Source organism: Liolophura sinensis, chromosome 9 (genome assembly GCF_032854445.1).
Source record: "Liolophura sinensis isolate JHLJ2023 chromosome 9, CUHK_Ljap_v2, whole genome shotgun sequence".
Lineage (NCBI taxonomy): Eukaryota > Metazoa > Mollusca > Polyplacophora > Chitonida > Chitonidae > Liolophura > Liolophura sinensis.
In genome coordinates this window covers 2,642,418-2,666,234 of record NC_088303.1, presented here as the reverse complement: position 1 = coordinate 2,666,234, position 23,817 = coordinate 2,642,418, and the positions used below count along the sequence as shown (strand labels likewise).

Here is a 23,817-nt window from a genome sequence, read left to right as displayed (position 1 = left end):
CTAATACAAGCATTTAACTCGTATGGAAGAGAATCGGTGGAAAGAAATATCTATGTTTTTACTGGGCCTTGTTGGTAAACTTGCCGGTCTATTCGCGCTGGCTTGCTTTCGACTGAAATCAATATCATTCACATGTATACATACACTTTTTGATCAGGCCTTTGGCTCAGAAAAAGGGCGCGCCTCTGATTTAGGGCAATTGTTAGTAACGCGCCAAAATCGGTGGTCACAATGGTTACTTATCTTTCCTTCACTGATGAATCTTGCAACCCGTCCTAAGTGAAATGATCTTGGAATGATGACCAACCATAATGAAATAAATAACTCAACACCGATGAGTGCATATATTGTACAAATATATTAATTATTCTGCTTTTTGGGCTGGATAGAACTGCAACGTCATCGCATTGAAACGCAATCACTAAATTAAAAAAAAAAAGATTGTTCTTGGAGACAAATGAGTCCATTTTTTGGTCAGATTACACTGTAGATGATTTCTCCTTCCATGGGAGAATTGCTACTTCTATGTGTACTGAACGTTAAAACAAGCAAACCTACATAAACCAATGTAATTTTGGCACATTATCAGTTTGGAAAAACAGGTATATATAACTTCGTGACACTATATCATGTGATCTGGAAAAGCAAAATCTTTGAGAAATAATCAAAATTCACAACCTTACGACAGTTGCAGCCATGCTTGCAGAAAAATTGTTAATAAAAAAAGGACGTTATTATAGTACATGTTGCATGAAGTTTTGTACTTTAAAAACCGCCTACGCTAAGTAACTCTTATAAAAAGAAAGGAAAACAATAAAATGAACTATATGTCAAACTCCATGAAAAATGTCCAGGTGGTTCGATTTTTTAGGGTTGAACTCGACGAAGTTTGTCAGGCTGCTCCATTTCAATCGACTGACAAGTCCCATCAAAGGGAGCTAACTCATAAACATATCTAAATATGTAGGTCCAAGGACGGGAAAAACATGTAGGCCCTATATTAATAATAATGTGCACTGGGAAAATTGCAGTTTATCATGTTTAGTTTACCGAAAAAATATATTTGCAATAGTGTGATGTTTCATTCGGCGAAGGGGCCTGTTTGTGTCACGAAGCTGAAAAGAACAAATTCTAGTGAAAAAATATTTATTAAACCTGTGTTACTTCCTCATTTATGGCATTATTAAACAAACATTATAAATACCAAAAGTTTGCCCTAAATACCCACCATACAAAAATTATTTTCAAGTGTCTTTTTTTCTCCTTAAGGAAAAATCGGAAAAAATATTGAAGACCATATTCAGGAATAACTTTTCGCACTCTTTCATCTGAACTGTATGTCATTTTTATGTTTTCTCCACCTTTAACTACGGAAGTAATTATGACACAGCACGACGACAGGCGCGTGCATATATCAAAATCGTTATCATGCCGATAAATTACTTTTGAATTACTGTGTTTTGTTTCTTTTTGTATGTTCATTTGACAGTTCCTTACAACCCCGCGCGCGTATTCTTAGATTCCGTTTATTTGTATGGATTCTCTGTCAAACCAGACTGACTCAAAGAAAATTCTTTCATTGACGTTCTATCCTACATGCTAAAGTATAACCTAGAGACGTTGCATATTTCATTTAGCCCAGATTTAGGCAGCATTTGGCTTCCTGGTCCAAACCCCGTCTCATATAAGGTCCTCAACTCTTCGACTCTCCTTTCTTGATTTCAGTAAATCTTTATAGGCCTACTTATATTATGCAAAGAGACGGTTCACTAGCACGCCAACGCAACAGCATGGAATGGTGTGTTTTGGCACAATCTGGAACCGGCTTATACTGACGGGGATAAAAAGGGTGCATTTCTGGCCCAGGGGATTGAGCACGGTGCGGCGCGACGAAATGACCCATGCATGTGATAGCTATTCAAGTCCAGCTCATGCGTCTCTGGCCGTAAGTGGGAAGGTCTTTCAGCAATCTGCGGACGGTCGTGGTTTTTGCCCGGGCTCTGCCCGGTCTTTTCCCACCATAATGCTGTCCGACGTCGTATAATTGAAATATTATTGAGTACGGCGTAAAACACCAATCAAATAAATAAATGAGCATTGACGGGAAATGTGGAATGGTCGCACGCATTGTGACCTTCCAATTCACCGGGAGGTCACGTAAAACCCGACTACCCAAAATGCAAAGTGACACCGTGACATAAACGGCAAGTCATCTACACATGACGATATGATATCTCAACACCGAAAAACTTTAAAGGCATATACCATGATCATAACACCAACGCTTTACTAGGTAGTTATTACTTAGTTTATATTTCAAGGAAAACATTCTTAAACCACTAAGAAATGTGCAAATAACATGATTTCAGGAACGTTTCGCATGTCTACGACCTTTAGTAAGTTGTCCATGGTGGAGAATTAATCCTAAAAGAGACTTGAGCAAATAATGAAAAATTCAAAATGAAGACTTCCTATTCAAAAAATCGGTGTTCAGGATTCATTCTGGTCTCCTAAGGATAATGCAGAAATTATAATAATACAACAATTCAACTTGTGCAAATTTGTAATTCACATATTTTTACCAGAGTGGCATTTTGTTCAAATTTTAGACAGGTATGAATGTTTTTGTCAGCCATACATCAATACACATTTATTACCATTTATCACCAGCTTTAATAATAAAATGTTAGTAAACAAGGTTATCTTAAAACAAATATTTTGTTATTTGTAAATGAAAATGCATATCATGTGAATAAGCAAAGTGCAATATAATTGTATAGAGCATATAATGCATAAATTTGTTGTAAATAAAACAATTTTTTCTCTCAAGCCATGTTACTAGGTGTTCCCTAGTGTAGAGGGAGGGAGTGAGCTTGATGGAATTCATTGTCGTTGCCTCCATTCTTGTTGTTTTCTTCATCCTTGTCATTTTCTTCACCCTTGTTGTTGCCTCCGCCCTTCTTGTTGACGGCTGTGTTGTTGCGAATGTCGGTTTTGTTGTCTAAGGACTCATATCTGGAAGTTATTTGCATCATTGAGTTGTTTTACGGGAAGTTGCAGACAAATGTAGGTTGGAGGTTTAAACTTTGGGTGTAAATGATACCACACATTTGTCATTCATCCGAAATACCTGATTTCATGTTGAAGAAGTTCTTTTTTGTGCACAAGCAGCATACTATAGTAAACATGACAGCAATTTCATCCAAAGGTTAAAATACAAGTAAAAAAAAACACTCGTTTAGAATGGCTATAGTATCAAAAATCATCAGTATGATCCAAAAAGTTCATCCCAGAATTCAGTCCCTGAAAATACTCCCTCTCCCCTCCATTCCAACTACACCCCCCTCCACCCACCACCACCAAAAATTACGATATCACGATGATATGTTTACATGAGGAAAGGGTTAAAAAACATGAAAATGAAGAGCCAAATCCACATGTTTTGCTTTGAATGATCCCATCATGCCACATTATACTTACCATACATGCAGCAATAGTGGTAAATACTGCAACCTGGCCCACAACGATAATTGTGCCACTGTCCTCCTTCAAATAAACGCATTTGGCCGCAAAGTTCATGACAATTCCCGGGACTACAAGATGGCTGACCGGAGGCCCAATAGTTCCACCTCACCCGTGCCCCACTAGTTTGTCGGTCACCTGGTAAATAGCCAGACGTTAGAAATTTACTGAATTCAGTGCTGTTCCACTGACTAAGGCTACTATTGTCCAAACTTCCCTTAACCACAATTAACGTATTCAAAATTTCACACAATATTCATTAAATCTTCATGTCAAATTGACATCTTATTCAGTTCAAAATGCCAGACAAATCAATTAAGTGTTGTCAAATTAAATCCCTCAAACCCTCTTTGAAAATAAAGGTAAGGAGCAGATTCTGGTGAAAGGGATATCACCTCATGGACAGCCTGGCTTGTTAATTTCTTGTTTCTCTGCAAAGAGGCATTAGTGCTTGTTCGCTGCCACTGACAGATGCTTGACCAATGAAGTGTGTTCGGATCCAGTTTGCGCTCCTTCGGGCAAGAGTCTATGTCGAAAGTTACCAGGCGGAGAGGAGTACGTGGTTTACTTCGAGCACTTTGGCTTCTAATATACATAAACCTGACCCTAGTCTTAGGAGTGAAAAATTCTTGTTCCGGTTTCTTTATTTATTTGATTGTTCTGTATCGCCACGCTCAAGGCTTTTTCACTTAGATGATGAAGATTAGCTTTCAGAGAGAAGGAAGCCGGAGTGCCCGGCTAAAATGTTAGGGCAAGAGGTTTGTCAGATAACAGAAAGAGAGAGCGGTAGATGCTTCCTTGGCACACAAACCTGATAATATAGTCTTGTTTACAGACACTCATCAAATTCAACTATACATGCATGCTTGGGTACAAGCAGCATTTGTGATGAATATGCGAAGTTCAGTTGGAAAACAGTTTCAACACTTCTGCTTGAAGTCAATGAAACTGTCACGCTTGTACCGTACCTAAAGCTCTCATGGCGAAGAGGGTCATCCCAACTGGTGGCACGTGAGTTCAAGTTCTTTAGGGATTTCATTGGTGCACTTTCAATTTACGCCAAATACAGAAGAAAATGGGAAATGTACAACGGATATTAATTACTGAGTGGAAGCAACGGAAACCTGCGTGGTATACCCGATACATTCTCGGACGACATGTCCGTCATCCAGAACATCCCAATCATTGGTAAACAGATTTCAGGATTAAAAAATTGTGTCTGCTTCAGCGGAATTATAAGTGTGCCATTCGAACATTTCACCGTGGACATCTCAAGTGGTTCTTGTAAACCTCATGAACCCAGACCCATTGACTCTGGGAGTTTCTCAAGCAGACTTATACCCACCATTAACCCACTCGTAACGTTTGGACTCCGTCCGGTTATGCGCACCAATCCACATCCCGTTCACCCTCCAGCCGAGGTCGTGTTTGATACTGTTATAAATGAAGTTTTGCGTTGCCAGGTTCTTGATGTGGACAAGATTACCTCCCCTTCTTTGACAATCGTATTGGGCTTCATCCCAGGTCTTGCCGTTGGAAACAAATCGGTAGCACTTATTTCTAAATGCCATCATTATTCCCCCGCTGATATTTGGACAACGGTAAAGGTCACTTACCGTTGTTTCTGTGATGGAAGAAAAGAAAGTGAATCCTTAAATACAACTGAGAGTTTGGAAGCGTTTGCTTTTGCAAACTCATTTGCATATACACATGTAGGTGTATAAAACGACGTACAGATTTTGGCCGTGAATAATCTGAATATAAAATTTTCCTGAAGGTGTTTTGCCATCTTTCACAGCTGTTCAAATGTACAGATGAGTGACGCTGTTGCTTACACACACTACATAATAAATGTCACATTCTAACATGGTGGCCGCATCAAAACTGACTAACTATGCATGCCACCGAATACAAAGCGACACGCTTTGTACATGTCCCCAATATGATGATATCTCAGTAACTTTTCCCCGGTTTACCTCATCTTAATTATACCCCTGAAGTACGAGAAAGTGGATTTACCGGAATTTACTGTTGTCATCGCTTTTGTCCTTCCTGTTGTCTTCATTGTTGTTTTCGTTGTCATTGATGTTGTTGTTCTTGTTGTCGTTGTAGTTGTTGGTTTTGTTGTTGTTGTTGTCACTGCTGTTGTTGTTGGTTTTGTTGCCCTAGGAAGCATATCTGAAAGATATGTGCATAATAAAGTTGGTTTGCAAAACCTAGGCGTCGAAGCAGACATTCATATATCATCTGTCAACTAAACTGGACGTCCCGGATAAAAAATGGAAAGAACAATTTCCAAACCAGCGTTCAAAACAAACCACCAAAGAGCTAAGAAAGTATATAATGTACGGAATTGGGACTCATGAAAGGAGAAGCAGTCAACAGTTTTCAAAGATGATGGAAACGCCAATGAATTAAATCAGTATCCATATCGTGCACCATGCCAGTTTATTAGGTGTCCATAATCAAAGTATGTGTCTCTCAGTTGCGCTTGGATTGCAACTGTTCATGTATCCAACGTGCCTATTTAATTCAGCGCAATGAATATACAGAACCTGGCCCCTGGCTAAGCGGAGTTACGCACAGTTATGAAGTGCTTGGACTGCCGGAGACCCGGTAGGCCTTCACTCTATCTATATTTACTGACAAGAGAATAACACTCATTGTTATAGTAAAACTTCAGAAGCTTATATGGTGAAGGTGTTTGATGGAATCACTTAGACATACTCGTTTTTGTAGTAGTAACTAGTGGCGTTGAGTGACACAAACAGGATCTAACAACCGCTACAAAATACATGAACAAATTGTCCACCGAGAATGAATGAACTTCCCAATGCCATAGCGCATGTGTGGTATAAGTTTGGTGAACGTGGTGAACACCCTCCCAAGAGATAGTTTTGTTTTCACAAAGAAATTGACAGATTAACATCGGACGTTATTCCGATACCCTCAGGCTACTTTCGGCCAGGGAGTGAAAAGATTGAAAGCATCTTTGCTTTACAGGCTCCCATCTTGCCAAGTTATACTTACCGTACATGCAGCAGTAATAGTAAGTCGTAAACCATAGTCCACAGCGGTAATCGTGCCACCGTCCTCCGTCGTCTAATCGCATTTGGCTGCAAAACTCGCTACAAAACCAAAGCCCACATGATGGCTGACCGGGGGCCCAATAGTTCCACGTCACGGGAGTCCCTCGACTTTGTCGGTCACCTGGGTAAATAGTAAGACGTTTGAAATTTACTTGGCTCAGAAATTTATTTACTTATTTGATTCGTGGTTCACGCCGTACTAAAGAATATTTCACTTGAACGATGGGGGTTAGCATTTTGGTGGAAGGAAACCACGAAGGGCCTGCAGCTTCTTTTATGTCCCAAGACTCTACACAGAGCTTATTTCGGCAAACAATTAAACATATACTATCTCCTAGCTTTCATATTTTATATACATGGAACACAAGATCAATCGTCGGCCCTGGTGGTTGAAAGTGCTGGTTCGCGGCGACTGACTTGCCCTTTAACAATGAGGTCAGGTGTTGTAATCCAGTTCTCGGTCAACCGATACCAGATACCTGGTGGGGAGGAAAACGTGGTTTACCGTGCAGCCGGGCTTCTTATACATACAAATTTGACCGTCATATTAATGAAAAATTCTTATTTATTTTTCTCCATTTTTTGATGGCTCGGTAACGCTATACTCAAGACTTTTTCACTTGTACAATGAGTAGTCGGGGAAACCGCGCAAAGGGCAAACTTTCCCACGTGTGACAGACAGATATGCACACCCTATTAGCAAACATTCGGCATGGCTTGAGTGAGTGAGTGAGTGAGTGAGTGAGGGAGTGCTTGGGGTTTAACGTTGTACTCACCAATTTTTCTGTCATATGACGACGAAGGAATCCTTAGAGTACATGTAATGTGCCTTCTTGTTGCAGGGCGGATTTCCACCGCTCTTTTATCTAGAGCTGCTTCACTGAGGCGCCTTACCAAGACAAGTAAGCCGCACTGTCCGAGCAATTATACCGATGCGGGACAACCAGTCGTTGCGCTATCCCCTTCATGCTGAACACCAAGCGTCTTAGTTGTGACTTGATCCAGGATTGATCCTGGATCTACCGCTCATACCTCATGCACCTTGGCGATTGAAAGGCAAAGGCCTCTAGGCCACGGGTCATCCCATGGGGATTCAATTTCTATAGGGATTTCATTCGAGGACATTAAATGACGCCACATACGGAAGCAAATGCCAACGGACATTAGTGACCGAATGTATGAAATTGACACGTGCATGGTATACCTGACAAACTCCCTGACGTCAAGATGCATCTTAATCAGCGGTAAACGGATTTCAGGATTGAAAAATTTTGTCAGCCGAATGATAACTAAACTCAAGTGGTTGTTGTAAGCCACACGAGTAACACAGGTCCAGTGAATCTGTAAGTTTCTCGCTGCCTACAAAGGCTAAGGTGTTCGGAAACACGCATGCACTTACCATTAACCCACTCATAACTATTTGACATGGTCCGGTCATGCGCACCAATCCACATCCCGTTCACCCTCCAGCCGAGGTCGTTTTTGATACTGTTATAAATGAAGTTCTGTGTTGCACGGTCCTTGATGTGGACGAGATTACCTCCCGTTCTTTGACAATCGCATTGGGCTTCATCCCAGGTCTTGCCGTTGGAAACAAATCGGTAGCACTTCTCATTAAACGCCCTCATTATTCCCCCACTGATATTTGGACAACGGTAAAGGTCGCTAGATGTTCCTGTAAATATAATTAAAGACTTACAGTGCTTAAGGTAAAACCTGAGCAGCGACGACAGTGTGATACCGGTGTGATAGCTGGCAAATTATCACATATTACCGGTGAAAAAGACGGCCTCTTGTCAATTTACCTCAGTTCGGGTTATAATCTGACTGTTCATGTAAACTGTAACCTTTTACACGTCCCCTAGCACCATGGCTTAAGCAGAATTAGATAAAAAAAAATGCAGTGATGTTAATTGCAATTTATTAGACGTTACAGGTCTAAAATTACTCGGAATAATGTGTTGTCATGACATTTAACATACAATCACATTAACACAGTCAAAACGGACCATCGCTATGAAAAATTAAGAGATTTGAAGCGTTTGATAGCTTTAAAAAGTATTGAAGTGTAAGAAAGCATAAAATACTACGCGAGGAACCATCAGATGTATTTAAACTTGGTGCCTAATTCCGCCACATATAGATGATGTTAACAGCGACATGTATGCAACCGCAGACCCTTACCTCTGCTATAGGCCTTAACCTCATTTGATTCTAAAATTCATCAACACAAGTAAGAGCTTCGGCAAACATAATATCTGACCATAATATGAATGAGCCTAACCAGAAATAATATCTCCTGCTTTTAGCGTTAAATCTATCCACAAAAAGTTACACAAAGGAGTGATCGGTTTAATCGAAATATATAACATAAAAATCCGTATGGTCTTCGCCACACTTGTATTCAGTGTCAGATGTTACACTTGTATTCAGTGTCAGATGTTACACTTGTATTCAGTGTCAGATGTTACACTTGTATTCAGTGTCGGATATCAGACTTGTATTCAGTGTCAGATGTTACACTTGTATTCAGTGTCGGATGTCAGACTTGTAATCAGTGTCAGATGTTACACTTGTATTCAGTGTCGGATATCATGCTTGTGTTCAGTGTTGGATGTCAGACTTGTATTCAGTGTCAGATGTTACACTTGTATTCAGTGTCGGATATCATGCTTGTATTCACTGTCGGATGTCAGACTTGTATTCAGTGTCAGATGTTACACTTGTATTCAGTGTCAGATGTTACACTTGTATTCAGTGTCAGATGTTACACTTGTATTCAGTGTCGGATATCATGCTTGTGTTCAGTGTCGGATGTCAGACTTGTATTCAGTGTCAGATGTTACACTTGTATTCAGTGTCGGATATCATGCTTGTGTTCAGTGTCGGATGTCAGACTTGTATTCAGTGTCAGATGTTACACTTGTATTCAGTGTCGGATATCATGCTTGTGTTCAGTGTCGGATGTCAGACTTGTATTCAGTGTCGGATATCATGCTTGTGTTCAGTGTCGGATGTCAGACTTGTATTCAGTGTCGGATGTCAGACTTGTATTCAGTGTCAGATGTCAGACTTGTATTCAGTGTCGGATGTCAGACTTGTATTCAGTGTCGGATGTCAGGCTTGTATTCAGTATCAGATGTCAGACTTGTATTCAGTGTCGGATGTCAGACTTGTATTCAGTGTCGGACGTCAGACTTGTATTCAGTGTAGGGTGTCAAGCTTGTATTCACTGTCGGATGTCAGACTTACAGTCAGAGTCGGGTGTGAAACTTAGAGTCACTGTCTGGTGTAAGGCGTAAATTTATTGTCGGATGTGAGGCTTAAATTTATTGTCGGATGTGAGGCTTAAATTCACAGTCAGGTGTGATGCTTAAATCATCTCTCAGATGTGGGTCTTAAATTCAATTTCGGGTGTAAGGCTTAAATTTATTGTCAGGTGGGAGGTTTAAATTCGTTGTTTGATGTTAGGCTTAAATTTAATGTCGTCTGTGGGGGTTAAATTCATTGTTGGGTTTGAGACTTAAATTCGATGTCGGATGTGAGGTTTAAATTCAATGTCGGGAGTGAGCCTTAACATATCGTGTGTTAGGCTTAAATTCAATGTTGGGTGTAAGACTTACATTCATTGTCGGTTGTGAGGCTGAAATTCATTGTCGGATGTGAGGCTTGTATTCAGTTTCGGATGCGAGGCTTACATTTAGTGTCGGGTGTAAGGCTTAAATTCGTTGTCGGGTGTGAAGCTTATATTTAGTGTCGGGTGTAAGGCTTAAATTCATTGTCCGGTGTGGCTCTTAGAGTCAAAGTCGAGTGTGAGTTTTAGAATCAGTGTCAGGTGTAAGGCTTAAATTCATTGTCGGGTGTGATTCTCAAATTCATCGTCGGGTGTAAGGATTAAATTCATTTGTCGGGCGTAAGACCTAAATTCATTGTTAGCTGTGAGGCTTAAATGAACTGTCACATATTAGTCTTAAATTAATTGTCGAGTGTGCAACTTAAATTCATTGCCGGGTGTGAGACCTCAATTCAGTGTCAGGTGTGAGAATTAAATTCATCGTCGGACGTGAGGCTATATATTAAACACCGAGCTCCACTTCACCGTGTACAAACGGTATTTATGTGGTATTTATATGCCCTGACTATACGTAAACTTGATCAGCATTCGTCTATTATACCATATGCTTGTACAATGCAAGAGAGGGCAGAAGGGGCCTTTACATATATGTGTACAAAAATGCCTAAATATAAAGACTTTTAAATGCTATAAGCGGGCATCCTGTAACTGTGTCACTTATATGTATATATATACACATATGATTTAGATCTGGGAAGAAAAGCTCGTGGTGTCATGGTTACCATAATTCTCAGTGTGATGCTTACAACCGATTTTATAATTTAGCGTTATGAAGGCTTTTAATTCTGCGCAAAAAATATAAAACCGAATTTTCGTACGTCTCTTTGAGGGGCGTAAAAGTTCTGTCCTGTTAAACAATGTTACATGTATGTTACCGTGAAGTTTTTGGGCTTCTCACATTTATATTGGCCTGGAATTCTTGACATGTTATTTCTGCCTTTTCTGTTTGAAAACATAGCCTCGACTCATATACCGTCAGTATGCCTGTAATAAGCGGAGGATCAAGCCGGCCACATCCACCTAGCAATATCATCCTTTTAATTTCAGGTGCATTGAAACTCAACATATGTGGTATATCAACATTTTTCGTTCCGTCTATTTCTAGTCTACTGTCGGTTGTATATGCCCATTAAAACATACTTGGAACGCACGGGTTTTCTTTTTCCCTGTTCGGAGTATATGATGTGGCCTAATACATAAAAGTACAAATGAGCTTCTCGGATTTCTTCTTGGGGCATAAAAAAGATAGCTATCGTGTACTGTTTTCCTAAGGCTCTGGTCAGTCCGGAAATTAAGTAGCCTGCTATGATGACCTCAACGGTTTGTCGGGGGATGAGCCTCAACTGGAGACGTCAAGCTGGTCCCGCGTTCCTATAGTATGTTTACCCATGACGTCATTTCCGGATATTTCCGACCATTCAAGGAAAATATGTCATTTAAGGGGTTATTAAGAAATATAAAATATTCCTCAATTATCAAACAACTATTTCATTTAGCGTTGCATTGTAGCCCATAATGAAACAATTATTCCAATAAGCGTTGTAAGGGTAACTCTTACAGAGCTAATATATCAGTATGGGTTAGGCTACATTTGCGTCGCTAACTGAAACATCCATTTCAATAAGGCCAATCAATAAATTCTGGCATGACACATAAAATGGCTTATTGAAATACCCGCGGATGTAATTTCTAATCTTAGCAACTTTTTTTTATATTAATTAACGGAGCGAAGGGATGTGTGGGTCGGGGGTAATGTTCATGTGTGGGTTATTTGGTTGACTGGATGGGATGTTCAGATAGGTGGGTGGTTAACTTGGGTGAGGTAGGTGCGGGAGGCGGAGACTGTAGCTCGGTTGTTCATTCTTATGACTTTGAAGTTTATTCCAGCTTCCTTTATCCTTATCTCTTGTCTTTCACGTTTGACATAATACTGAATTCTCCCTGTTACTCAAACCTGCCTAACCTGAAACCATTGGTAACTTATACGATCAAAGACAGCAATAGGATGAATCGTTTTGAAAAACATGTCCCGTAAAGTGTTTGGACAAAAACGGCCATAACTGCGTTCAACTTGGACGAAGGGGTCCGAAACTCGAAAATGAGTTGAAACTAGATATGTTGAAACGTCATATCTTGTTTGAATTCGTTACGATAACCCATTTTTAAAGCCGATTAGGAAAACCAATTGAACCAAAGCAATTATAATCTTGTCCAACATTAGGATAGGACAGGAAAACTTGAACTCCTTATGGTAATGTCATGCAAGTTGCAATCCAGTCAAATTCAGTTTAATGCATCGTCGGGAAAACTGTTTGGACAAAATGACAACATAACGCCGTTCAAATTGGACGCAGTAGGGAGTGGGCAATAACGGCCATTATGTTTCCCAAAACTGCATAGTCACTGTGGTCCGAAAAACTCGAACTTGATCTATAACATGTCACGGTGACATGTCAGGAACAAAATTTAAGTTCAGCACGATGAGACATTTTTAACAAACATATAATCTCCCAGGTACCGGTTTGGGGCTAATAAATAAAGCGCAGGGTAATAAAAAAAATACATCAATACATTCAGCGACACACTCACAAATACATCCAATCAATACATTCAGGGAAAGTGAAATCAAGTGAAAGTTATGCATGCAAAAACTGATTAAGTTATGCCTTTCGTGACACTGTTTGTTATGACATCATGGAATGATTTAATGTAGGTAATTGTTTACATAATCATAGTAATAATATTTCAATAATTGTAAGTGTAACATTTCAAAAAGGCTTGTCATTGTAGCGCTTATTGAAATAATTATTTAATTAGGAGTTACAGTGTGGCGGTTTTAAAGTGTAATTTATTTAAATAAGAGTTATAACAATGCCATAAATGGAATACACACCTAAATACACGGTCACAATCAAGTTTTTATTTTCACTTTTGATTTTCATTTACTTCGCCAATGTACAATACTTCCGTAACTAGAATTCAACAAAAGCGGCATTTTCAGAAAACAAAAGATTTTGTTGCTTGTGATAATAAATGGAGAAAACGTGTAGGAAAAATACTTATCGAATGGGGGGAATATGAGAAAACAAAAACTTTCCGAATAAGGGAAATATGAGAAAACAAAAACTTTCCGAATGAGGAGAATATGAGAAAACAAAAACTTACCGAACGAGGGAAATATGAGAAAACAAAAAAGTAACCGTATAATGTGCAGGAAAACGGCCATTTTGAAGTTTTACACCGTCCTCATGCCAGGTGAGGCTTGTAGTTAGGTTTACCCTGATCCGCGCCAATCTGCCCGTGTTCACAATATTTATATTACAGGACACTTATTTTTAGAATTGAATTTATGTTACGTCAGACACTCTACTGAAAGGTCTACACGAAACAGCACGTTACGTTTTATTCAGTTGTATTCCACAAAGAAAAAGGATTGAAATTCCATACAAGGCATCTATATTGTGTTGCTCCAGTGCACGATACTTTACGCAAGGCATACAGGGTACGTCATGCACGTATATCATGCATGCACACGACTACTAGTCTGTCTATGAGCACAATCGGTAACAGTCATATCTACGAAAGCCTTCCTAAAAGTGACCTAATACTCGTTTATCGACGGGAAAGTAAACGGAATAATAGTAAACAGAAATATCAACTCAAAACATGGCATGTTTTGTTGGCTGCAAGAAAAGTTAACCAATGTCCTCATTTCCCTCGTGACAAAGTGATCATTCAACTGAAATCACCAGTTGGCTAAACCACTGTACTCTTTGGTACAGGCATAGACTATTTGTCATACATTTGTACAGACGGTAAGTCGCAGGTAATTCGAGATTTGACTTCCTGGTCTTCTGAATTTTCTGATAATGGCACCAATGGGTCACTGGACACTTGGAATTTGACCTTGTGTGCAAAGACACACCAAATCACAGCAGGTAGATATTAAAGGAACCCATGATTTCAAAGCAATTTCGAAACATTATCCTTTTTATTCGGAGTTTAGGGTTTTTCCCTGCGTTCTCCAACAACCGCCCTTTTCGAGATTCGTATAAAGTTACATTCAGTTGTATCGTTAAGAATTCCTGTTTCTTCAAGGAAATAAAACCACGAACTTGATTTGTTGGCTTATAGATGATAGGGCTATGAACCATCGGAACTAGAAAAGAAATTCAAAATGCATCTACATTTAGAGCTTAAATGTATTCAACAAATGGACCTTCAAACGAATTATTTCAAGCCAAAACCATTGTTATGACGTCAGTGATACCCTCAGGGCCCCAACAGACCAACATAGAATCCTATGTTTTATATACATATTACTCGGTTAGAAAATTTCTAAAACAATAAATCAAACAGTCTATAATGGTCTTTCATCTGATAAATACTTCATTGTGGTGTTTCCTTTGTCTTTAAATACAGTCCACAGGTTTCTTTAATTTAACACAAAGGTTGTACTGTAGAATTACAGGATATTACGTATTGAATATGATACGATATCATGCTACAGTGACAGCATACATTCTCAGACATATCACTCAGACAACAGACTTTCTGCTAAAACTAATGGATTTTTTTTCTTAGAATATCTGTATAGATTGGCCAAAATTCTCAGTGGCGGTGTATTAAAATTTTTCGCTGCACAGTAAAACATTCCTTTACTGGCTGAGGGTAAGATATGCTGAGGTGAGTAATCCGACGGCCAGACACATGAACTATAAACATACAGCGGTGTTTTCGTCAGTAAAAGATGAAATACAAACCGGTAAGATAAGAGCGCGTGTAACGCCATCTGACGGTGACGAACAGAAGTATACATATATGAATGTTAGTTAGTTTACGGTTGTGAAGGAAACTGTGAATTCAGACAAGGATCTTTCTGTACTTTGGCGAGCTAATTTTAGACGGCGTAATTCAAACGTTGAAAACTCAAAGAGATAAGTGTAGTCTTTTTACAGATGAAAATTACACACCACACCATTATCAGAAGACTCATTTATTTGAGGACATGTGTATTTGCTTAATGTTTACGCGGGCTCAGGCCAATGTTTATGAAAATATATTATATATCAGCAGATGTAGTTTGCTACCCGTTTCGAATTTGAAGAGACCACTTGTAGAAGCATGCACATTTTAGACATTTATGATCCTGAATTCCATGTTATAGCTGTCTCAGGCGATCTGGCTGGAGTTTCTCTTCCGATATAGGGACTGTGTACTATCTGTGAAAAATAGTATTTAAACGGTGTCTATATTCGAGTGTACGAGCAGCGTATGCACACAGACTCACGCATACTAGTATACCTCATAACTCAGGGCCTTGAAGAACCTACATTTTAAAAATAATTACTGCATTGTGTCCTTGGCGCAAGGACTAGAGTTGGATTTGAACCATAGCCATGCGGGATAGACGACACTGTCTGCCGTGTAACTAACATGGTCTTCGGAACGTGGCTTTTGTCCACACAAACCTGCCACTGTCAGTGCGAAAATCATTTTTCACCAGCTGGAGACATTATCTGTAGTTCTGTTCACTTTGTATATTGACTTCCTGAGGCTCCGGTTCACATCTTTTAAATATGTCGTCGATCAAGGTAAACAATTATAACTCTTTTTTGTGGAAATACCCTAAATGACCCAAAATTGTCCATGACTAGTGGCCCAATTTTGCTGATTTTCAGAGTTCTGTTGATTTTAGAAAGGTATTTTAAAGCTTGCTTATATCTTTATTTATTCATTTGAATGTTGTTTAACATCCTACTCAAGAATGCATCCAATCGGAGTCAGTCGTATGAGTGAGGAAACTTAAGTAAAACACGACTCTTCTTCAAGTACAAACCTTCTGATTTTTAAAGCTATGCATGCAACCTGTCCAAGTTTAAGAAAAGTTTGATAAACTGAAATATAGAAAATTTGACTAATAAAGCTATGTTCTAATGAATTCCCTCATTCGTTTTACCAGCTTCCGGCGGATCAGGTGTACAACATGAGTTTATGTGAGAACTATCCCGAGGACTACAAGTTTTGTCAGAATGATAGCACGTGTAGACTGTACGTAGCGCCGTGTGGTAAGTACTCTTAACAATGGCTTAATACATGTAATTGCTTAACACAGAAAACGACTGTAGCCAGTGAGCTCGTGTGTCCGGCACCAGGTCTCGGCGACTTCTTCATTAAGTTAAGTTACACTTGATATTTGACCAGATAGGGTGGATTCCCTCGGATGTTGACCAGATAGGGTGGATTCCCCCCCCCCCCCCACCCCCCCCCCCCCCCCCCCCCGCTCCCCCCCAGATTTTGACCAAAGAGATCGCTTGTTTCAAGCAATACTCCATTGGTTCAACTGCTCCTTTTTTGTCAAATATTTTTCATGAGATGCATTCCTTCCGACGGACTTTTTGCTCAGGGAGATCCTGTGTGAACCTAGGGTTCCCCTGCACCTGTTTCCTGCACTGCACTGTTCTTAAATGAAACGTGCAGTTTAGGCCTATACATATAGTGAATGGTGGTGAACTTCTTCAGAGTCATAGACAAATAAATATAGATCGTGGAACAGACTAATTGTGTTATTTGGAAGATGCATGTAATACTCATTTGACGTCGTCTGTCACCACAGTTTCTGATTGAATCTCATTAAAAAAGTGAAAAGTAAGCTAAGTGGCCAGTGAACATGAACGCTAGCGACAAAGAACAGAAATGAATAAAGTTTTTTTCGTTTTATATACGATAAGTAATGTACTTGTGCATATTTTGTTGTTGTGATTTACATGTTGCATGAAAGTATGACACGCCTACCTCCATATGCTGGGGTGGCGATTATATATGACCCGTGTCACTGGCATGCGATAGCGAGCCTGTGTGTAAAGATGGAAATTTAAGACATCCGGGTTGAAGTAAGTTTCATTATGTTCTTCTTTACACCACTGAAACAGGTAATTACAACAAACAGGATTTTACTTGTAACCCAACCCTGTACTGAAAACTCCCGGATGTGCCTATTCTATCGCGCAAACTGTGACTGGTTCTGAGTAATGCGCCTCGAGCGTTATGGCCTCCACGACTATCTTTGTTTTGCTTGTCTTTTTCCGGACAATAACTCAAGAACGCCTTCATTTGCCAATTGCTTTTAGTTTATATCATTGAAGCTATCACATAAATGAGAAAACGCCTGCAAAGGAATGTCAGACATGTTCGTGAATCAATACGGCACAGTTCTCAAACTTTGTCCAGAAAGCTGCCATTACTTGCCATCTACACGTATATGTGCGTGAAATATAATGGATGGCATAAGGGAGCATTTTATTTCCTGTCGTTATGAATTATCAGTTCGAACGGCATGCAATTCGGTTAGACATTGATATGGTTATATCCACTGAAGGCACTGCTCATCATCCACATGCATGCTATACGGATGATATGCTATAGGTAGTAGGGTAATTGGACACGCCAAGGCACTTGTCACTGAGGTGTCTCTGGCTGACAACCTATTTTCTGCATCATATTAACCGATGACTGAACAATGGCCTACTCCGGTGGCCTAATGGCTAATACGTCCGCCTCGAAGTTGGGAGACCCGAGATTATAGCCAGAATTAGTCATATAAAAGACTTTAAAAATTCTACTTGCTGCTGCCCTCTCTTGGTGCTCAGCACTGAAAGGTTAGAGGAAGGAGACTGGACAAATATGACTGGGTGAGTGTCATGGCAGGTGTCTTCAGCACTGGTGTACAAACACCTAATGACTGCTCGTCGTCATATGAAAATTGTTAAATACGACGATATCACTTCAAAGTTGGGTGCGACGTGAGTAGCTTTGAGCTGGGCGGGGTACAAAACACTTGACAGTCTATGATTGTTGTTGTTGTGTAGATCCAAGGAGCGAACCGACTCGTGTCAACATTGAGATGGCGGTGATCATATCAGCTGTGTTTCTGTGTTTCGTCATCTTCATCGTCACTAATGCCATTCACAGAATAAGGCAGGCGAAACAGCAGTCTGGTAAGAGATGCAAATACACGGATGTAATTAAAAATGTAGAAAGCTATTTTCGGCCATGAATGTTTGCCTGCATGGGAACCGAGTCGATATATCGGGAACCACTTGCCCAGCATGCAGTCTGGTCTCATTACCTATTTTCTGTCATCATCACGATGCAGATGGTATCCTGGCGAGAGACACCTTGCACTTTAGAACATGGACCTAGGCCTATATTCTCTCTTCTTGAAAGCGATTTTAGAGTTGTGGTATTCATTACCTCCGCCAAAGGCTATGTTTTTTGTCGGCGTTTATTTGTCTGTTTGTTACCTACACCAATTTTAAAGAAGATTTATGAATTGATTTGGATGAAATTTGGTGCAATGTACGTTGAGTCTTTTATTTACTAATCAATTACATTTTGGAACCTGCGGATGGGTTTCCACCCACCATAATGCTGGCCGCCGTCGTATAAGTGAAATATTCTTGAGTACGGCGTAAAACACCAATCAAATAAATAAATAAATAAATAAATTACATTTTGGTGGTAATCCCGATCTGGGTCTATAGGTAAAGTTTCGTTAATTGATTCTTCACGATTGCGAAACCGGATATGCTTGTAGATGTGAAAGTTATTGCGTATTGCATGCAGAGGTCTATATCTTTCCGTGTGCTACCTCTGCTGATAGACCACACAAATCTGATACAGATGGCTGATCAACAGCTTTCAGAATGGCCAGTGCTAATGGCCGAACATTGTAGACCGCACCTTGCTGCTGCTCACTGTGACTGAATTGGTTTACCAATCCATGGATGGAGGTCGGGTTTTAAGCGTGGGACTATTCACCGGTGGGCGAATGGTGGGTCTTAGCGACAAGCAGTATAACCATGTACTTAATTCAGACGCCATTGAAGAATTGAATTTAATCCTTAACCAAAGAGCCTAACATTTATTAATGGCAAGATCTTATTCGAACAAACATCAGATTTTGAAGACTCAAACGGTTTCAATTTTCAAACGCTAAATGTCAATAAATATAAGGACAATAAATATATATAGGTCGTATGCTTACAAGTATAGCATTTGATCTTTGTTGAATGGATGATCACTACACGCCCATTGTCCCACCACCGTTATTCTTTTCATTTCATTCTAGATAAAGTCGCATAAAGATTGAACCAGAATGTGGCACGCTCATTTTCTCTTTTGCAGCAATATCGAATATGATTGGTCAAGTGCCCATTCTTGACTGACAGTTCGGAAAGGTCAGCTTGAAAAACAGTTGAATATTTGATCCTCTGTGGTATTGCAGATGACGGCGAGACGAATGAGGAAAAGTCTGCGAAACAGAGACATCGAGCTACGAGGCTAACCCCAACAGCGCTACATAGTCTGGAGACCACGAGCTACGTCACACAGATACAGATTCGTGGATCGTGGCTTGTGACGTCAGCGGAGAGGGGTTCCAGGCTAATTGAAGAGTAGGACATTAACCAACTGGCTGGTTCTCTCCCCTTGACGTCTGGTGGCGCTAATACCTTTAGTTGTACTATATCGAATCACGCAGAATACGTTAGGGAACCAGACCTGAGGCACATGCGTCACCTTAATTGAAAGCCCTTTTCGAGCTACATGTACATTTGATTTATTACGCAAGGCAAACAATGTGCTTATCTTATAAATAACTACGCCTGCGTAGTTATTGCTACATATACATTGGCTTACTGTTTACTGAAGTTCACAATCTTATTTGAGGCAAGGACTCTCTTCTGGTTTACGTTCACGGTGTTTTTGAAGCGTATGCCCCTGTTAACTGGGGACTCAGGTTCAATCCCCGCGTAGGGCCAGTGAGGCTCGAGATTTTACAACTTGACATTCAATATTTTGGGTCGGTCAAATGTTGTGCACATGTCCTCTTGTTTGAAACACGACAATAAAAACATGTCCATTTCCATAAAAAAATGAAATGTATTTTCTTAGCTTGCATTGTAAGCAATAAACACCGAACAAGCACATGGTGTAGGTCTACAAAACTGATAGCAGTACCTATCAGCTTGTGTAACCGTGGCATGCAGTCGATGGCGATGAGAAAGGTTCGAATATCACTGGGTTTGCTGTCACACAGGAAGTAGTAGTCCAGTGTTAGTAATTTTTATATAGTTTTGCTGTATGATACTGCATGAACTCTGGCCGGCCGAGTTCGTCTAGTGAGTTTGCTCCCACAAGCTGACAGTCACGTTGGTCTACCATTTGTAGTAATACTACTGGCGGGGCTCAGTTCTACCAAAACATGAGGCATTATTTTTAATTTTGATTCTATTCAGTGTGTATGCTGATTCTCTGATCGGATCTCTTGATAATGTCATCGGCCAAGGTAAATTGTTATTGCTTTGTATTCTCGGGAAAAAAATTCTTATATTTGACTGATTTGATTGTTTTTACCGCCCTACTGAAGAATTTTCACTTATATCGAAGTAAACCAGATATAGGCTGGGGGAACCCACGACTGCCCGCGAGTTACTGACAGAGGAAGCCACCTGTTCTTATGGCAAGCCGTTTTGGCCCATATTGATGAGCTCCAGCTTTGTCTGGATATATATTGCGAAAACATTCCTACATCCAGAACACATTTCCGGATATCTTCAAATGGTTTTCATATATCGAATATAGCAGATTTTTATTGACAAATGGATTTACTTGTATGTGCAGATCATTTTGCCACATCTGAAATTCTTCTAATTCTTAACACAGAATATCTCGAAAACATTCTCGGTTAACATATAGATAAGATAGCGCAGCATAGACTGTGCCGTGTTGTAGAACCGATCGCTACGGTGGCCCTTATGCGACATTTTCCTTTTTTCTTACCTTTTGTAACCTTTTCTTAGGTTTCCGTTTGGGTGAAAACTTTCTCACCTGGGTGAAAACACCCAAGTGGAAACGTTTTCACCCAGGTGAGAACCTTTGCACCCAGGTGGAAAATCACATGATGCAAGAGGCCTTGTTCTCGTTTCCGTGGACAGAATGATGATGAATTACAACATGTAAGAACTTCAGCATAACGGAGAAAGGCGTGGATGAGGCAAGTCATATGGAATTCCACATGACCTCCCCATAGAGTCCCCAAAATTTTATCTGTAGTCAAAATGATTTCATCTTCCATTTTCCCCTGGAAAACGGTTTCCCCTGGGTGAAAGCTAAGACAAAAAGTTATAAAACGAAGAAGAAAGGAAAATGGCGTTTATGGGGCCACCGTATATCCCTGAGCAAAAGTGATGTTTTATATACTATATACTGAATTATTTATTTTTTATTTATTTGATTTGTGTTCTACGACTTACCAAAAATATTTCACTTAAACAACGGCGGCCTACATTACATTATATATATATATATATATATATATATATATATATATATATATATATATATATATATATATATATATATATACATTTCCACATATCTTGAAATCATTTCAATATTTCTGGGGGGGATGGCGGTCTGCTTTTCCTAATATGATGTGGAGCAAAAATTTGTTCTTGATAATATCTTAAAATTAGTTTCAGATGCATGAAAAGGCTTTCAGGTTTGAAATAGATGCCCCTGGAGGAAACCGATAGCCGTATAAGATTAAGTTAACGAATGTCCAAGTACGTTCATTTGTTTATGTGATGTTTCGCCGTATACTGCAGACTGGTTCACTTGAATGAACACATGTATATATTTACATGTACAACTGCATGCAATCAGGTTTATTGCTGGAAGAAATAAAATTTGACCGACATCATAAAAAAAACTTCCAAAGATCATAAGGTTTTGTCCTCAAGTGTTGTCCTCAAGTGTTTACCAGCAATCGGTACATCTCGTGTACAAAGTGAGTTTATGTGAGAAATGTCCCGATGACTACAAGGTTTGTGCAGAAGATGGCATGTGTAGTCTGTACCCCTGTGGTAAGCACATATTCTAACTATATATGGTTTATTAACCCCCCAACAAATCCATGTTTTTGCCAGCCTTTATACTTGTCTATATCTAACCCTCTGAGCAACTTTAGGGGAAATACGGTTCGTATTGGGCTGTACATTAAGGGCAAGTTCATCTAGAATGTGGTGGTGATTTGGAGTCTACACCGCTGACAAATATGAATTTTCATAGGTAGGGAAATTTTCTGTATTTATAGTAGTGGCGCAGGTTTATACGGTGTATACCCATATACGACATTTTCCCTTTTTCTTTTGTAACTTTTTCTTAGGTTTCCAATTGGGTGAAAAACGTTTTCATAGAACAATAGCCCAGACAATATTCCACAGGTGTGTCGCTCAGTAACCTACTCTCATAAGAGCTGAAAGGCTGAGGTATGTTTCAAAATCAGGAACCATATGCACGATTGCTGGGGTTGTTTTTCTTTTCTTCTTTTCTTTAAGTTTATTACTATACTTTACTTCTTTTCGTCACAACAGTTGTAGTTTAAGCGTGTGCGTATTCATTTAATTATTTGACCGAAATTTTCAAAGAGGGGAACAGTGACAGCGGGGGAAGGGGGGGGGGCTGATTTATACAAATGTCCTGTTCTTGGCTGGGATTGAACCTGCACATCTGGTGAATAATAAAGCATTCCAGTTCAGTGAGCCCTGATAGATCGCCTCCTCGTATAAATGAAATATCTTGGACACTTCGCAAAACAGAAATAAAGTATGGTATAGGACACTAATCCCATTGTTTTTTGTTGTCTTTGGACGGAATATCGAATTGTTGGATTATTCTGATGGTCTGTCGTGGAGAGAGTATACGCATGCAACTTAACTGAAGCTGTTTGCGTTCTTGTGTGTGTCTATTTTACTGGCCACTTTTATAGGACATGCGCATGGTTTATTTGGCATTTAGTGTATGGGTCATATCGACGTGTACTTAATTCACATGTCATCGAAGAAGTGAATATACTTCTTAACGTACATGCCTGACAGGAATTAATGACATGCAAGATTGATGACATTTCCTAACAAACCCCAAGGTATTTAACTTTCCAAGATTGATACATGCCCGAAGAAGGCTTGCACCAAGTGTTGATCAAGGGTGAAAATACCACTTTATCATTATTAATGGAAATCTACATGAGAAATATACATCGAACAACATATTGAAAGATTTTTTTTTTTTGATTGGTGTTTTACGCCGTACTCAAGAATATTTCACTTATACGACGGCGGCCAGCATTATGGTGGGTGGAAACCGGGCACAGCCCGGGGGAAACCCCATATTGAAAGAATGGTAAATGCAAAAAGTACACGTCAAATAGGGCATTAAAGACAGTTCCAAAAAATAATTTGTTTTATTTTTTTAAGTTTATTTCAAAATGAGTTACACAATCATTTAAAATATATTGATATCATAGGAATTGTTTCTGTTTAGTCCCCTGTTGGTACGCGGACAGAAATAAAATGGGCTTACCTCTTGTCAGTCCGTGAGCTTTCCGGACCTTTTCCATAACGCTTCATTTTACTGAACAGAGGAGTTTGGAATTCGAGGTGAAAATAGTCTTTCTCATATGGAGTAGAGACTCGGTATGCGGCTTCACGAAAGTGCAGTTCATGACAT

General features: G+C 39.6%; 2 protein-coding genes across 4 annotated transcripts; one reads left to right on the top strand and one right to left on the bottom strand.

The window, feature by feature from the left end:
- Positions 1-354: 354 nt before the first annotated feature.
- Positions 355-13,594, bottom strand: LOC135475010 (C-type mannose receptor 2-like). The gene is made up of 7 exons (XM_064754739.1): positions 13,411-13,594; positions 8,011-8,286; positions 6,553-6,732; positions 5,542-5,700; positions 4,868-5,146; positions 3,481-3,660; positions 355-3,015 (listed from the first exon to the last, which is right to left on the bottom strand). Exons 1-7 carry the CDS (start codon positions 13,469-13,471, stop codon positions 3,002-3,004), a joined length of 1,149 nt encoding a protein of 382 aa, XP_064610809.1. The 5' UTR covers positions 13,472-13,594; the 3' UTR covers positions 355-3,001.
- Positions 13,595-15,447: 1,853 nt separating this feature from the next.
- On the top strand, positions 15,448-20,812 carry LOC135475838 (uncharacterized). Of its 3 annotated transcripts, none has more exons than XM_064755779.1 (4): positions 15,448-15,839; positions 16,208-16,313; positions 18,114-18,242; positions 19,432-20,812. In XM_064755779.1, exons 1-4 carry the CDS (start codon positions 15,825-15,827, stop codon positions 19,470-19,472), a joined length of 291 nt encoding a protein of 96 aa, XP_064611849.1. In that variant the 5' UTR covers positions 15,448-15,824; the 3' UTR covers positions 19,473-20,812. The 3 variants fall into 3 exon arrangements, 2 of the variants coding, with proteins under 2 accessions (XP_064611849.1, XP_064611848.1); XM_064755778.1 differs by having other exon boundaries at positions 19,532-20,797; XR_010445070.1 differs by lacking the exons at positions 15,448-15,839; positions 16,208-16,313 and adding an exon at positions 17,542-17,936 and having other exon boundaries at positions 19,532-20,796.
- Positions 20,813-23,817: the final 3,005 nt, after the last annotated feature.

What these genes read in the sequence shown, in the direction of transcription:
- LOC135475838 (XM_064755778.1), top strand. An exon ending in ACTGTACGTAGCGCCGTGTG is followed by an intron (nt 16,314 to 18,113) that starts GTAAGTACTCTT and finishes GTTGTTGTGTAG; the next exon opens with ATCCAAGGAGCGAACCGACT. An exon ending in GCAGGCGAAACAGCAGTCTG is followed by an intron (nt 18,243 to 19,531) that starts GTAAGAGATGCA and finishes GTGGTATTGCAG; the next exon opens with ATGACGGCGAGACGAATGAG.
- LOC135475010 (XM_064754739.1), bottom strand. Translation starts at nt 13,471, where the DNA reads ATGGCCGTTTTCCTGCACATTATACGGTTACTTTTTTGTTTTCTCATA. An exon ending in TCTCATATTTCCCTCGTTCG is followed by an intron (nt 8,287 to 13,410) that starts GTAAGTTTTTGT and finishes TTATATTTACAG; the next exon opens with GAACATCTAGCGACCTTTAC. An exon ending in GATGACAACAGTAAATTCCG is followed by an intron (nt 5,147 to 5,541) that starts GTAAATCCACTT and finishes CTTCCATCACAG; the next exon opens with AAACAACGGTAAGTGACCTT.